This window comes from Salvelinus namaycush, chromosome 39 (genome assembly GCF_016432855.1).
Source record: "Salvelinus namaycush isolate Seneca chromosome 39, SaNama_1.0, whole genome shotgun sequence".
In the NCBI taxonomy this organism is placed as follows: Eukaryota; Metazoa; Chordata; class Actinopteri; order Salmoniformes; family Salmonidae; genus Salvelinus; species Salvelinus namaycush.
This window is the reverse complement of record NC_052345.1, coordinates 17,993,880-18,011,057: the sequence shown is the minus strand read 5'-3', so window position 1 is coordinate 18,011,057 and position 17,178 is coordinate 17,993,880. Positions and strand designations below refer to the sequence as shown.

The following is a 17,178-nucleotide window of genomic DNA, read 5'->3' as shown; positions in this document are numbered from 1 at the left end:
CATACCTTATTTACATAAGTATTCAGACCCTTTGATATTAGAGCTCAGGTGCATCCTGTTTCCATTGATCATCCTTGAAATGTTTCTACAACTTGATTGGAGTCCACCTGTAGTAAATTCAGTTGATTGGACATGATTCGGAAAGGCTGTCTATATAAGGTCCCATAGTTGACAGTGCATGTTAGAGCAAAACGAAGCCAAGAGGTCGAAGGAATTGTCTGTAGAGCTCCGAGACAGAAAATGTCTTCAGCATTGACGGTACCCAAGAACACAGTGGCCTCCATCATAAATGGAATAAGTTTGGAACCACCAAGACTCTTCCTAGAGCTGGCTGCCTGGCCTAACTGAGCAATCGGGGGAGAAGGACCTTGGTCAGGGAGGTGACCAAGAACCCGATGGTCACTCTGACACAGCTCCAGAGTTCCTCTGTGGCGATGAGAGAATTGTCCAGAGCACTGCACCAATCAGGCCTTTATGGTAGTGGCCAGACGGAAGCCACTCCTCAGTAAAAGGCACGTAATAGCCCGCTTGGAGTTTGCCAAAAGGCACCCAAAGGACTCTCAGACCATGAGAAACAAGATTCTCTGGTCTGATGAAACCACAATTGAACTCTTTGGCCTGAATGCCAAGCGTCACGTCTGGAGGAAACCTGGCACCATCCCTACGGTGAAGCATGGTGGTGGCAGCATCATGTTGTGGGGATGTTTTTCAGTGTAGATAGTGTTAAACAAATCAGAATATATTTTAGATTTTAGATTCCCTTTGCCTTGATGACAGCTTTGCACACTCTTGGCCTTCTCTCAACCACCTTCATGAGGAAAACTTTTCCAACAGTCTTGAAGGAGTTCCCACATATGTGACTCGTTTCAGGAAACGTGGTGTTTCAGGAAACTAGGCGTATGTCGCAAGTCACGACTTCACATGAGATTTGAACGTTTATTTATATTTTATATCAAAATGCATTTTTTGGCAGAAATGCCTTCTGGAACATTTTAACTTTCATGTGCCTTAATAACAAACTTGTATGCCATCTGTAAATAAGAATAAAGTTGTTAAATTACGAGCCTAGTTGGTTTAGCCACAGAAAAAGTCAGGAACCTTCCCACTAGCCATGATTGGCTGAGATAATGAATTGGCTGTACATGCCGAGAGATGAGTTTCGGATTGGTCTGCTGTGTAGAATCTTCTGTCTATAAAATGAGCTGCTCGTTATGTGTAGATAATCCTTCTACTGCAGTTTTTTCGAAAGATATAACATTAGCCATGGAGAACTGGAAATGTGTTGCTAATGCTCTCAATAACATTTCTGCCTTGAATATATCAGGCGCTATCGACAAAGGTCAGTGGGAAAAAGTTGTGATGGACTACTTTCAGGAGGACGATAGCACCATGCTGACTCTCTCTGACTCTGAAAATGAATCAGACGAGGATATCCCTGATTTAGGTAGAAACATTTTCATTGAAGAAGACATTGTAGAGTCTTCTGATGACAGTGATGGGGGAAGAAACGGCGATCAACATAGTTGTTGTCACGGAAGAAGTTGACCAAGTTTAGAAATCAGTGGAATGTCTGGTAGAAGCAGAGTATGATAAGGAGATGAATAGAATTCTGTCGTTTGATTGCAAATGCAGAGGGAGTCGAAAAGAGAACACAGGTGGCTGTTGTATAAAACACCTGCCTCCGGATGACATCTTCAAACTAAGGGCAACCATGGCATCCATGACAGAGAGAGAGAAAGATTTGATGATTCTTATGGCATTGCACACAGTCAGTGTGAACCAGAGTGACTTGACAGAACAACGGGCCAAGCAAGCTGTACAAACTAAACGGAAACGACACAGGACGTCTTATTTAATGAAAGGGGTTGCAGTCTGCCGTGAAGCGTTCATCCATGCATACAGGTAAGAGTCCAGCTACAGTTTCAGATATTATACGTTTATAATTTTGTCAGAAAGTTGTTTTCATTGCAATTCAAAGCTTACTGTTAGCTAGTGTATGATCTGTGTAGTAATATTATCTCAGAAAGCCATTTGCATTGCTAGTTATAGCCTAATGTTAGCCAGCTAACATTGAACCTATTTGGTTAACTTGTGCTAGCTATGATAATCGGTTTGTATTGCTAGTACTCTATGGATTAGGTTTATGGTTCATTGTTTAGCTAGCTACATGTCTAAACAAAAGACCCCAAGTTAAAACGTACTGTTAACTAGATAGCTGATGTTAGATGGCTGGCTCGCTAGCTAACATTACATGTATGATCTGTGTAGTAATATTATCTCAGCAAGCTATTTGCATTGCTAGTTATAGCCTAATGTTAGCTAGCTAACTAGCTAACATTGAACCTATTTGGTTACCTTTAGTTAGCTATGACAATCGGTTTGTATTGCTAGTACTCTATGGATTGGGATTATGGTTAATTGTTTAGCTAGCTAGCTAGCTACATGTCTAAACAAAAGTATCCACTTCGCCAGATGATTACATGTCCCATCAAGTTAGCCAGGTGTGTCTGATGGGGATTACGGCTATCTACTGTATAATAATGCTAACATATTTGTGTCTGGAATTTGTCTTTCAGCATCAGTAGAGCACGTCTTACTCTCCTCCGCCAGTCATACAAGGAGAATGCCTCCCATCAAAAAGAGAGCTGTCCCAAGCAAGAACAGGTTACACCTGAAGCATGAGTACTTGCAATGAGATGTGAACTTCATCAACAACTACGCAGAGGATAATGCAATAGCATTACCAGAACTCCACCCAGGACACAAATACTTTGGTGGAAAGCTGCTGCCATCTCAAGACCAGAGTGACCACTTTGTCTGAGATTGCTGGTGTTGTGAAGGACAGTACTGTGACGGGTCAACATCCCACAGCTGGTTGGACTGGAGGATGGTACGGTGCTGGTGGAAAGCTATGGCTGGCAACAACACCTGGCTCTGTACTTCAGGCCGCTGACACAGATCAAGCAGTACCAGCACTTCAGGTGAATATCATTTTCATTGCATTGTATGAGGTTATTCTTCTTATCTAAACTTGGGAGGTGAATTGATGTTATGCAAGGTTGTAATGTCTTCTCATATTTTTTTTTTCCTTCCTGATTTACATCTTCGATGCTCTGGAGCCTGGTGTTGTTGTCGCCAAGGAGCGTTCGGACTCAGTCGGGACCAGGTTTCAGCTGCTGCACATCGCTGACATCCTCCCTCCCGTAGATGGTCTGCTTGTACAAGCACCACCTGGACTGGACACAGCTAGACAAACTCATCTTTTTGAGAAGATCAGGGAGTTTTGTGACTAAGAGGCTATGTACATCACATGCCCTGCACCAAAGGCAAGGGCAGGATATCAACGGGATCTCCAAATGTAGATCCCTTTGTTCATTCGTGGTTCGGACGGACCAGTTCATCACTGGGTGAGAGTTCCCAGTCATCAGCGCTATCTGCAGTGCCTCTATAGACATTCACATCACTTTCTCCTGACATGTTGCTGCTACTATTTGTTTTTTTATCCTGCTGCTCAGCCACTTTTGCCCTCACTGTATGCATATAACTACCTCTATCACCAGTATCACTGATATTGTTATTAATATTGTTCTTGTACATACTGTATATTATTTTGTTCCTTCTCTACTGGCATTGACACTTGTTATTTTTTATTTATATTGGCAATCTCTCTTTTTGATATTGCTACTATGCAAGTAACCATTTAGCTGTACTGTTTACACCTTCTGTAGATACCCATCCACTTAGCAAGATGTGGCTGGGGGTTATATCATTTCTTTCACATGACCCATCAATTTAGACAAGTGTGTCTGAGTAAGTGTCAACTAATATTTATAAAATATTTTTATCTGGACACGTTCTGTTTACCTGGAATACTATTTCCACCACTTTTAGTCTTAATCTTTATCACACTACATGACCTTTATCACATGGCCTCACATGTGAATCCTTAAAGAGATGGGTGGGGCTAAGGCTTAAGAGGGTGTGAACAATGCTGAATGGGAGTAGACAAAAGAGCTCTCCAGTAGGTGAACCAAAATATTCTAGGGACATTTTCTCAAAAAGTGGAATTACAAGTTAATCAATTTTCAAAGCATAATTACTTTCCCATTGTTCCTCAAATGCAGTGTATGATATACCATTTTGTAGCTCTGAGTCTCTACTTTTATCAAATGTAAAAACACAATTTACTACAGAAGATAGAATCAAGGCTGAATCATATGCTGAGCACATGTTGGCTGCTTTTCTATCACTCTGCGGTTCAACTCATCCAAAACCAACTCAATTGGTTTGAGGTCGGGTGATTATAGACGCCAGGTAATCTGATGCAACACTCCATCACTCTCCTTGGTCAAATAGCTCTTACACAGCCTGGAGGTGAGTTTTTAGTCATTGTCTTGTTGAAAAACAAATGATAGTTCCACTATACGCAAACCAGATGGGATGGCGTATCACTGCAGAATGCTGTGGTAGCCATGCTGGTTAAGTGTGCCTTGAGTTCTAAATAAATCACAGACAGTGTCACCAGCAAAGCACCCCACACCATCACTCCTCCATGCTTCATGGTGGGAACCACACATGCGGAGATCATCCGTTCACCTACTCTGCGTCTCACAAAGACACAATGGTTGGAACCAAAAATCTCAAATTTGGACTCATCAGACCAAAGGACAGATTTCCACAGGTCTAATGTCCATTGCACATGTTTCTTGGCTCAAGCAAGTCTCTTTGGTAGCGATTTCTTTGCAGCAATTAGACCGTGAAGGCCTGATTCACGCAGTCTCCTCTGAACAGTTGATGTTGAGATGTGTCTGAGGTTCAGTTGACTCTAATGAACTTATCCTCTGCAGCAGAGGTAACTCTGGGTCTTCTTTTCCTGTGGCGGTCTTCATGAGAGCCAGTTTCATCATTGATGGTTTTTGCGACTGCACTTGAAGAAACTGTCTGATTTCTTCTTTGTGTCTTAAAGTAATGATGGACTGTCATTTCTCTTTGCTTATTTGAGCTGTTCTTGCCATAATATGGACTTGGTCTTTTACCAAATAGGACTTTATTCTGTATTCCACCCATACCTTGTCACAACACAACTGATTGGCTCAAACTCATTAAGAAGGAAAGAAATTCCACAAATGAACTTTTAACAAGGCCACCTGTTAATTGAAATGCAGTCCAGGTGATTACCTCATGAAGCTGGTTGAGAGAATGCCAAGAGTGTGCAAAGTTGTCATCAAGGCAAAGGGTGACTACTTTGAAGAATCACAAATATAAAATATATTTTGATTTGTTTAACACTTTTAGCTACCACATGATTCCATACAGTATATACATATAACGTATGTATTTATATAAAGTATATAAAGTATGTATTTCGGGTATTTTATTAGGATCCCAATTAGTCATTGCAAAGGCAGCAGGTACTCTTCCTGGGGTCCACACAAAACATGAAACATTACATAATACACAATATGAATAGACAAGAACAGCTCAAGGACAGAACTACATACATTTAAAACATCACACATAGTCTACATTTCAGTACATACACACAACATATCTAGGTCAAAAAGGGGAGAGGCATTGTGCCGTGATGTGTTGCCTTTTCTGATTTTTTAAACCAGGTTTGCTGCTCATTTGAGTCATCTGATATGGAAGGGAGTTCCATGCAATCATGGCTCTATATAATACTGTACTTTTTCTTGAATTTGTTCTGGATTTGGGGACTGTGAAAAAAAACCTCGTAACATGGTGGGGTAAGTGTGTGTGTCAGAGCTGTGTGTGAGTTGACTATGCAAACCATTTGGAATTTTCTTATGAAAAGAAGAAGTGATGCAGTCAGTCTCTCCTCTACTTTTAGCTAAGAGAAACTGGCATGCATGGTATTGATATTAGCCCTCTGATTATAGTGAAGAGTAAGACGTGCTGCTCTATGTGCCAGCTGCAGCACCTGACCATATGACTGGGCAATAATCAAGATAAGATAAAACTAGACTCTGCAGGAGTTTGGTGTCAAAAAAGCAGAGCATCTCTTTATCACTGACAGACCATGTAAACATTATTAAAGTAACCAGTGTTCAATGACTCTATGTACATAGGGCAAAGCAGTCTCTAAGGTGCAGGGTAGAGTACCTGGTGGTAGCTAGCTAGTAACAGTGACTAAGGTTCAGGGCAGGGTACTGGGTGGAGGCCGGCTAGTTTAACATTCTGATGGCCTGGAGATAGAAGCTGTTTAATTAACAGTGTCTCGCTCCCAGCTTTGATGCACCTGTACTGTTTCCTCCTTCTAGATGGTAGCGGGGTGAACGGACATTGAGGGAGAGGTTATTCTCCTGGCACCACTCCGCCAGGGCTCTCACCTCCTTCCTGTAGGCTGTCTCGTCATTGTTGGTAATCAGACCGACCACTGTTGTGTCGTCAGCAAACTTGATGATTTAGTTGGAGACTTGCGTAGCCACGCATGGATGAACAGAGAGTACATGAGAGGGCTGAGCACACACCCCTGTGGTGTTGTTGCTTACCTTCACTGCTTGGGGTCGGCCAGTCTGGAGTTGCACAGGGAGGGGTTCAGACCCAGGGCCTTGAGCTTAGTGATGAGCTTGGAGGGCACTATGGTGTTGAAGGCTGAGCTGTTGTCGATGAACAGCATTCTCACATAAGTATTTCTCTTGTGCAGGTGGGATAGGGCAGTGTGCAGTACAATGGTGAATGCGTCGTCCGTGGATCTGTTGGGGCGGTATGTAAATTGTATGGGGTCTAGGTTGTCGGGTAAGGTGGAGGTGATATGGCCCTTAACTAGCCTTTCAAAGCACTTCACAATGAAAGAAGTGAGTGCTACGGGGCAATAGTCATTTAGTTCAGTTATATTCACTTTCTTTGGTACAGGAACAATGGTGAAGCAGGACACGATTAAAGAAATCGGTTGTGTTACTCATGGCTGGAATGAAAGCACCCAAGTAAATCTCCAGGACCGTTACCTGGGTTGAACAGCAGTAGTCATGTGGTGCAATAATTTTTTTGAGGTTTGAAACAGTCCTGTTCAATGCATAGCAACATGCAGTGCCTTCCGAAAGTATTCACACCCCTTATTCCACTTTTATTTTGTGTTACAAAGTGGGATTAAAATGTATTTAATATGCATTTTTTGTCAACGAGCTACACAAAATACTTTGTAATGTCAAAGTGGAAGAAAAATCTAAAATGTGTCAAAACTTAATTAAAAATAAAACACTAATATATCTTGATTAGATAAGTATTCAACCGCCTGAGCCAATACATGTTAGAATCACCTTTGGCAGTGACAACAGCTGTGAGTCTTGCTGGGTAAGTCTCTAAGAGCTTTCCACACCTGGATTGTGCAACGTTTGCCCATTATTCTTTTCAAGCTCTGTCAAATTGGTTGTTGATCATTGCTAGACAACCATTTTCAGGTCTTTCCATAGATTTTCAAGCATATTTAAGTCAAAACTGTAACTCGGCCACTCAGGAACATTCACTGTCTTCTTGGTAAGTAACTCCAGTGTAGATTGGGCCTTGTGTTTTAGGTTATTGTCCTGCTGAAAGGTGAATTAATATCCCAGTGTCTGATGGAAAGCAGATTAAACCAGGCTTTCCTCTAAGATGTTGCCTGTGCTTAGCTCAATTCCGTTTCTTTTTTATCCTGAAAAACTCCACAGTCCTTAACGATTACAAGCATACCCATAACATGATGCAGTCACCACTATTCTTGAAAACATGGAGAGTGGTTCTCAGTAATGTGTTGTATTGGATTTGCCCCAAACATAACACTTTGTATTCAGGACAAAAGGTGAATTGCTTTGTCACATTTTTTACAGTGCCTTGTTAGTTGTTAGTTACTTAGTGCCTTGTTGCAAACAGGATGCATGTTTTGGAATATTTTTATTCTGTACAGGCTTCCTTCTTTTCACTCTGTCATTTAGGTTAGTTGTGGAGTAACTACAATGTTATTGATCCATCCTCAGTTTTCTCCTATCAAAGCAATTCAACTCTGTTACTGTTTTAAAGTCAGTATTGGCCTCATGGTGAAATCCCTACCAATAGGTGCCCTTCTTTGCGAGGCATTGGAAAACCTCCCTGTTCTTTGTGACTAATATGTGTTTGAAATTCACTGCTTGACTGATGGACCTTACAGATAATTATATGTGTGTACAGGGATGAGGTAGTCATTCAAAAATCATGTTAAACACTATTTTTGCACACAGAGTTATGTGACTTGTTAACCAATTTTTATTATTATGTGACTTGTTAACCAATTTTTTACTTCTGAATGTATTTAGGCTTGCCATAAAAATAAGAGGTTAAGTAGTTATTGACACAAGACATTTCAGCTTTTCATTTTTTTATTATTAATTTGTAAAACAATTCCACATTCACATTATAGGTTATTGTGTGTACACCAGTAATCGAAACATTCAGGATGTAACACAACAAAATGTGGAAAAAGTCAAGGGAGTTCAATACTTTCTGAAGGCACTGTACATGTTAAATGATTGGCAACTGTGGTATGCTACAACTGTGCTACGTGGTGCTTCTTTGAAATAAATGCCAGTCAGCACTTATGCACTAAATGTGAACCACATTGTTCCAACTTCCAACAGACACAATTGTACATGTTCATTTACGACATTTGAACTGGGCAGTTTTGTTTCTTCTAAAAAAGGGGGGGAGCAGGGTGGTTCAATCTAAATCCAGTTAAATGCACACTGCAACTCAGCCACAGTGAGGGTAAACAAAGAACGCTGCTGGCTTCCTGAGTGTAGGACGTTTTTTCGGACAAAGGAGAATGTAGCCTATGTGGCGCAGAGAGAGGGAGGATGTGAGCTGAGTTGTCGGAAGGTTGTTGTGGCTTCGAAAGTATTCTGTCACGTTCACATTGTATTCAGCAGTAGAATTCAACTGAAAAGAAAACAACGTTCAACTGACAATTAAGAGTTCATAGACTACTTTTTTTTTTAGTTACAAATAGTTAACAAATGCATTGGTTGTCTCAGTTAGCGCTGGATTTAATGCTACTAATTAAGACGTGAAATTAGTGAATGCACTCTTTATTCTTCAGCTTGTTCAGGAAAAGTAGGTAGCTGCTTACGTTCGATGAAGTAACAGGAAAGCCCTCATTTCCCAATGAAATCTTTGCACTCGTACTGTCTGAAAGTTGAATGTTTACACAGCAGATGCTGGCAGGGGTAAGCGACCAAAAGATAACCTCGTAGCTTAGCTCCTCTGATTGGACGAAAGAGGATTGTTTTAATGGAGATCTGACTGCAACAAAACCCAAAGCTGACGGCGAGTGTGACCCAATTCCACCAAGGAGTTACAGTAGAGGTCCCCTCTCAAGTAGAGGTCCCCTCTCAATTGTCACTTTATTTTAGAAGTGGATCAAATGACTTCATTACATTTACATTTTAGGCATTTAGCAGACGCTTTTATCCAGAGCAATTTACAGGAGCAATTAGGGTTAAGTGCCTTGCTCAAGGGCACATCCACAGTTCTCATTCATTTCCCTTTTAAATGGGTTTACAGTGGTTAAACTATTTGTTTTAGTTGTGTTAAGAGTCTTAGTTAGCATTGTCTTATTTTGCATAGTCTTATTTTCACATATAAAAAAGATTTCTAAATAAAAATGTACACTGTGGCCAAAAGTATGTGGACACCTGCTCCATCTCGTTCCAAAATCATGGGCATTAATCTGGAGTTGGTCCCCCGTTTGCAGCAATAACAGCATCCACTCTTCTGGAAAGGCTTTCCACTAGATGTTGGAATATTGCTGCGGGGACATGCTTCCATTCAGCCACAAGAGCATTAGTGAGGTCGGGCACTGATGCTGGGCGATTAGGCCTGGTTCGCAGTTGGCATTCCAATTCATCCCAAAGGTGTACAGCTATTTTCAGGTCTCTCCAGAGATGTTTGATCGGGTTAAAGTCCGGGGTCTGGCTGGGCCACTCAAGAACATTCAGAGACTATGGTCGTTGTACTGCTGGAAGGTGAACCTTCGCCCCAGTCTTGAGGTCCTGAGTGTTCTGCAGCAGGTTTTCATCAAGGATTTCTCTGTACTTTGCTCCGTTCGTCTTTCCCTCAATCCTGACTAGTCTCCCAGTCGCTGCCACTGAAAAGCATCCCCACAGCATGATGCTGCCACAATCACGCTTCACTGTGGATGGTGCCAGGTTTCCTCCAGACACACATGACACTTGGCATTCAGGCCAAAGAGTTCAATCTTGGTTTCATCAGACCAGAGAATCTTGTTTCTCATGGTCTGAGAGTCTTTCGGTGCCTTTTGGCAAACTCCAAGAGGGCTGTCATGTGCCTTTTTTTCATCAGGCCACTCTACCATAAAGGCCTGATTGGTGGAGTGCTGCAGAGACGGTTTTCCTTCTGGACGATTCTCCCATCTCCACAGAGGAACTCTGGAGCCATGTCAGGGGGTGACAATCGGTTTCTCGGTCACCTCCCTGACCAAGGCCCTTCTCCCTCGATTGCTCAGTTTGGCTGGGTGGCCAGCTCTAGGAAGAGTCTTGGTGGTTCCAAGGAGCCACTGTATTCTTGGGGACCTTCAATACTGCAGACATTTTTTGTTACCCTTCCCCAGATCTGTGCTTCGACACAATCCTGTCTTGGAGCTCTACGGACAGTTCCTTTGACCTCATGGCTTAGTTTTTGCATTGACATGCACTGTCAACTGTGGGACCTTATATAGACAGATGTGTACCTTTCCAAATCATGTCTAATCAAGTGAATTTTCCACAGGTGGACTCCAATCAAGTTGTAGAAAGATGTAGAAACAGGATGATCAATGGTAACACCATGCACCTGAGCTCAATTTTGAGTCTGATTTTAAAGGGTCTGAATACTTATGTAAATGAGGTATTTGGTCAAATAAAAATAAGAAATGTTTTTTAGAATAAGGCTGTAATGTAACAAAATGTGGAAAAAGTCAAGGGGTCTGAATACATATCGAAAGCACTGTATATATCCTATATGATGAAACAAACAATCAACAGCCTCTTTTGTACTGTAACTTTTGATGGTTCCCCCTAGCCTGGTCTCATACTGGTATGACACCAAATGAATACGGAGGGGAGTTTGCTAAAGCACGAAACAGACTGGAACACCAGTCTAGGATCCCACTGCCAGGATGTCTTGATTAAAATGGTTAATTTATATGGGGTGTGTTCTTGTCTACACAGGTACAATGGCTCCCTACCCAACGGAGACAGGGGGAGGCGGAAAAGCCGCTTTGCACTGTGCCGGAGACCCAAGGCCAGCGGGGTGAAACCCAGCACAGTGCACGTGGCGTGCACACCTCAGGCAGCCAAGGTAGGAGCTAGGAAACGGTCATACTGTATGCTGGAATTTAAGACTTCTTTCTGTAATCGTAGAAACGCTCTTATACAATGTAATGTATGCTTGATAAAAACAAGCTTCTCTCTATAAGAGGCATTATATCTCCACTCAGAACGAGGGCACCTGAAGTAAATGTAATTGGTAATGACATCATCCGGCTACTCCTAACATCAAACTTTTCCCTCACCGCCTGCAGGCCATCAGCAACAAGGACCAGCACAGTATCTCCTACACTCTGTCCCGGGCCCAGACGGTGGTGGTGGAGTATACTCATGACAGCAATACAGACATGTTCCAGGTGAGTGTGTCCTCAGCGTGTCCTCACTGCTCAAGTCAAGCCTGGTCCCAGATCTGTTGTGCTGTCTTGCCAACTCATGGTCGACTGTGTGATCACGCTCTCTGTAGCCGATGTGAGTAAGACTATATAACTCTAACTAATAAATGGCATGAAAACGATAGAAGACTTGGCTAACAGGGAACAATCTTAGTGAAAGCACTAATAGTTGAGAGACCACATAAAAAGGAGACAAGGAAAGGAAGCCATTTGAGTACTGAGACATATAATACATATCTGGGATTCCTAAAGCTAATCTAAATAAAGAACTGAATCAATTTAGTTACTATATATGCCTCTCTAAAAAAAAAATTGCAAGAAAATTACTTAAGCTAAAAGGAGTATACACTGATAATTCATATACCTCTTCCCTTCTATCCCAGATTGGGCGTTCCACAGAGAGCCCCATAGACTTTGTGGTGACGGACACGGTGCCTGGCAGCCAGCAGAGCCACGGGGGGGAGGGCCAGACCCAGACCCAGTCTATCCAGAGCACCATCTCGCGCTTCGCCTGCCGCATCATCTGCCAGCGGAGCCCGCCGTACACCGCTCACATCTACGCCGCCGGCTTCGACTCCTCCAAGAACATCTTCCTGGGGGTGAGTTGGTGATTGTGATGAAAACATAATAGCTGCCATATAATTAGGATAGAAATACTACTAATATGATATACTGTTCCTCTGTAAGCATTTGCAATTAGCATGCATGATACAATGATGTTTAGAAGTCATAATATCACCTTGAAATAACTATGAACTATTAGAACTAAAAGTATTGCACGCATATCTCTGAAACTCTCCTATTCTACTTTCTATCCCTTCTTTCCCCCAGGAGAAGGCAGCCAAGTGGAGGACACAGGAAGGACAGATGGACGGGCTGACCACTAATGGCGTGCTGGTGATGCACCCTCGCCATGGCTTCACGCAGGACTCCAAGCCGGGCGTGTGGAGAGAGATCTCTGTCTGTGGCAACGTCTTCACCCTCAGAGAGACCCGCTCTGCCCAGCAACGGGGCAAGATGGTGGGTAGCTAGTAGATACATACACAGACACAAGCATGCACACAAGCACACATGTACACACACGGATGCGTGCGCACACATGAAGTAACAAGCACTAACATGTGTAGATGTTCACGCACACACTCCTGTGCAGTCTCATTGAGGGATTCTACTCCCTGTCAGCCGTGCCTTGCCATTATTTTGCAGGGACATTGTTTTAAGAAGCTGTTTCTGAAGCCTTAAATACTGCACTAACTGAATGGAAGCCACCAGCTAATATCCCCAATTCTCACACTAACTTGGAAAAATGTATCTCTGGAACAATATTTCAGAACATAGACTCTACCGTCCTCCAAAATTTTATTTTTGTGTAACTTCATTAAGCCATTGAACAACAGCTCTGTGATATGAGCAGATGGGACATCTTAACAAATTAATTAGTTATCTCACTTGTACAGAATAGTCTGGTTGGAGGTCTCTGTTTCTCAAGCACAGAAATCGGACTCTGATTTATTATGTGATACAGTAGGTCTGTTATGTCACTGATAATAATCTCCCCTGGGAAACCCTGACTCTAGACTTTTAAGTTCCATCCCTTCCTCCCAGAGACCACACAGTCAGTTTGGAAGATTTCAGTGTGTCAGAGGAATTCTCATAGGAATACCCTCCCCCCCTTCCTCACCGTCATTTTGGGAGGAATGACGGAGAGTCTGAGACATGCTGTTATTATGATTATGATGTGGTTTGGCCTTTAGACTTTAAAACTGAGGCACGAGAACGGCCAGGGAAGGGGGGGAGGAAATGCAGAGAGCTGATGAGAGGAAGGGATGCTGGTTCAATGGGTTTAGTCACAGCAGGTCTGCACACTGTCTGAAACAAAACCAAGATTTCTTTGATCTATTATTGAGGTACATATTGAAGGCCAATAATACAGGACGATGCTCAATATAATATACTTACAGTATCTCTCCTCACTCCAAACAAATGAAAAGCACTACGTTAAGTCCCTTAATGGAGAACCCAGGATCCCACCTTCACCCCACAGCTATTAAATGTGGCATCCGTAGGTTGCCGTCTACTGGACCGTTGACACATTTAATCAAGGCAGACTGCAGAGCAACTCCATGTGGAGCATGTGTTTGTATTGTGTCTGTTAATATCTTGCCATCTCTTTGCTAATATTTCTGTGTCTTTTGTCCTCACCTCTCTCCCATTGCAGGTGGAGAGCGAGAGCCAGGAACTGGTGGATGGCTCGCTGATCGACCTGTGCGGCGCCACCCTCCTGTGGCGCACGGCCGAGGGCCTCTCGCGCACTCCCACCGTGAAGCACCTGGAGGCCCTGAGGCAGGAGCTGAATGCCGGGCGGCCCCAGTGCCCTGTGGGTTTCAACACCCTGGCCTTCCCCAGCCTCCGCCGCAAGGAGATCCTGGATGAGAAACAGCCCTGGGCCTACCTCCGATGCGGCCATGTGCACGGCTACCACGCCTGGGGAGGCCAAGGACGGGAGCCCGAGGATGAGGTGGTGGAGGTGGGCCGTGAGAGGGAGTGCCCCATGTGCCGAACCAGGGGGCCATATGTACCGTTATGGCTGGGGTGTGAGGCGGGGTTTTACTTGGACGCGGCACCGCCCACACACGCCTTTAGTCCGTGCGGTCATGTGTGCTCGGAGAAGACAGCGGCGTTCTGGAGCCAGATCCCGCTGCCACACGGCACGCACACTTTCCACGCCGCGTGTCCGTTCTGCGTGCAGCAGCTGGCCGGCGAGAGCGGCTACCTCAGACTCATCTTCCAAGGGCCCCTGGACTAGATAATGGACAGCGGTCTCCTCCCAAACCCCAACTGACGCTTCACAACTACCAGGGTTGTGATCATTAAGGCACACAACCGAAAACATCTTAAAACGTTTTGCAACAGAAAATGAACATTTTAGTTTCTTATTGGACAAATCCAGGTAGTCCCTCACTGTTTCAGACAGTTTTCTTCTGTTTGGTGGCTAATGAACATGACCCAAGGGCCATTCAATAACCAAGTGAATGGTGGAAAAACAGCTTAAAGGACTGTTAAACATTTCTTAACTTAAATATTTTGGAGAGCTACGGAATACTTTTTTGCTTTTTTTCCAAGTGCCCTTTTTTCTAGCAGTGCTGTTTTCGATACTATAATTCTATTTTCATGTTAACAATGAAAAAGTGCTACAGTATATGCCAGCACAGCAAACTCTTCCACAGGTGCAGATTTGTAATGTTCTGATGCAAAATCCATTGTGAGGATGTGTGTGTGGCTTGACGTTTATAGTCATTTCTTTTTCTATCTGAAACTTATGAGGCAATTGTAGCAGAAACAAGCATACTTTGTAATGCTAGCTACTGTTTTGGAATGACCTCCTTTTTCTTAGACATGAAGACCCATGTTGTTAAACTAGGCCTATTAAATCAATATTTGGCGATTGCATAAAAAAACGTGCTTATGGCCTTGTACCTTTTTTACCATGAATCCCAACATGTACTCTATCTTAATGCTATCAATCACCACATCAACACGTAGGTATAAGGTGGTATTAGAAGTGGAAGAATTACATAATACAAAATAATATCACTTTTCTCTCTGTGTACCCTTCCGCCCTTCTGAACAAGGACTGGAGAAACAGATCTATGAATTGACTGATGGAAACTTGTTGACAATGACACATATCTGAATGTCCATACTGTGTTCAAAGCAAGTGATCAGGTTTTTTTTCAATTGAAGTGTGGCTCTAAACACATTGACTTTTCAGATGGTATGAAAGTTTTCCCCTCTCATCTTCCATGTGTACCTGCATTCAGTGTGTATATAATATTTATGTTTATGTTTGTGTGTATGTTAATTTAGCCATGTATCGTCTTCTGATCTTAATTTACGCAGTGATTTGTACCCCAATTTGAGTAATGTGTGAGAGCTTATTTTCTTTACCGTTCAACCAACTTACATTCATGTTTTACCAGTTTGTTCTGCTTTATATCCTCTTGATCGCCTGATGCCTTTATACAGGATGTTGAGTATTATTTCTGCAAAGAGGGTTGCTGTTGCAGACAACAGATTTTTTTACCAACTGGAAACAATAAAGTTAAAAGCTTTTAAATTGTTCACATTTGTGTGAGTGCTCTCTTTTTCCAGTCCACTGTTGGAATCCAAGATCATCAATCCACACTGGACAGAACTCATGTATACTAGATATTTGGTTTATTTAGCTAAAATAAATAAGATATGCAATAACATTCACCCTATTATACACAGTATTCATTTGGATTGACAGTACTAGCTAGTTCACATAAAAATGACTTTTGCCACTTATGAGAATGTGAAAATTGTCAGTTATAAGTAGTAGGTTGGAGATGGGCAACTATATTTGTATTTTTTTTAGGAACTCTCAACTTACTTAATAATAGAATGCACAAGGTGCAATTTCGAAATTTGGTTGCGCATCAGCAGTCACTCAAATAGCCCAAGTCAGCTAAACGTTTTTTTGATTGGTATGTTAGTCTAGCGGCCAGCTATCTAAACTTGTAGTAAGCATGGGTGAATTACCGACCGGGGTGGGGCCCATTGATCATCAGTTATCATATTAAAAACTGCAAACATTTGCCTTCATCCTATGGCAAAATGACACAACAGTGGTAGGCCTTATCACCGACAACGACGAGACAGCCTATACGGAGGAGGTCAGAGACCTGGCAGTGTGGTGCCAGGACAACAACCTCTCCCTCAATGTGAGCAAGACAATGGAGCTGATCATGGACTACAGGTTAAAGGTGGGCCGAACAAGCCCCCATTAACGTCAACAGGGAGTGTGTCGGGAGTTAAGTTCCTTAGTGTCCACATCACCAACGAACTATCATGGTCCAAACACACTAAGACAGTCGTGAAGAGGGCACGACAATACCTTTTCCCCCTCATGAGACTGAAAAGATTTGGCATGGGTCCCCAGATCCTCAAAAAGTTCTACAGCTGCACCATCGAGAGCATCCTGACCGGTTGCATCAACGCCAGGTATAGTAACTGCTCGGCATCTGAACGTAAGGCGATACAGAGGGTAATGCTTACGGCCCAGTACATCACTGAGACCAAGCCTCCTACCATCCAGGACCTATATACTAGATGGTGTCAGAGGAAAGCCCAAAAAATTGTCAAAGACTCCAATCACCAAAGTCATAGACTGTTCTCTTCTACCTCACGGCAAGCGGTACCGGAGCGTCAAGTCTAGGACCAAAAGGCTCCTTAACAGCTTCTACCCCCAAGCCATAAGACTGCTGAACAATTAACCAAATGGCCACCGGATCATTTACATTGAGCCCCCCCATTTGTTTTTTACACTGCTGCTACCCACGGTTGATTATCTATGCGTAGCCACTTCACCTCTACCTTCATGTACAAATTACCTTGACTAACCTGTACCCCCGCACATTGACTCGTTACCGGTACCCCCTGTATATAGCCTTGTTATTGTTACTTTATTG

General features: G+C 42.9%; 1 protein-coding gene and 1 long non-coding RNA gene across 2 annotated transcripts in view; both read left to right on the top strand.

The window, feature by feature from the left end:
- The window catches only part of LOC120032929 (E3 ubiquitin-protein ligase pellino homolog 1-like), a 43,675-nt gene extending 27,867 nt beyond the window's left edge, over nucleotides 1-15,808 (top strand). Inside the window, exons 3-7 of the mRNA XM_038979201.1 lie at nucleotides 11,196-11,325; nucleotides 11,549-11,650; nucleotides 12,070-12,285; nucleotides 12,518-12,706; nucleotides 13,905-15,808. Of these exons, the coding sequence (XP_038835129.1) occupies nucleotides 11,196-11,325; nucleotides 11,549-11,650; nucleotides 12,070-12,285; nucleotides 12,518-12,706; nucleotides 13,905-14,492 (1,225 nt within the window). The 3' untranslated portion in view covers nucleotides 14,493-15,808. The remainder of the gene's footprint in view (nucleotides 1-11,195; nucleotides 11,326-11,548; nucleotides 11,651-12,069; nucleotides 12,286-12,517; nucleotides 12,707-13,904) is intronic.
- On the top strand, nucleotides 1,128-3,713 carry LOC120032930. Its single transcript, XR_005473872.1, has 3 exons — nucleotides 1,128-1,902; nucleotides 2,577-2,981; nucleotides 3,120-3,713. It is a non-coding gene; the product is annotated as an uncharacterized LOC120032930 (long non-coding RNA).
- Nucleotides 15,809-17,178: the final 1,370 nt, after the last annotated feature.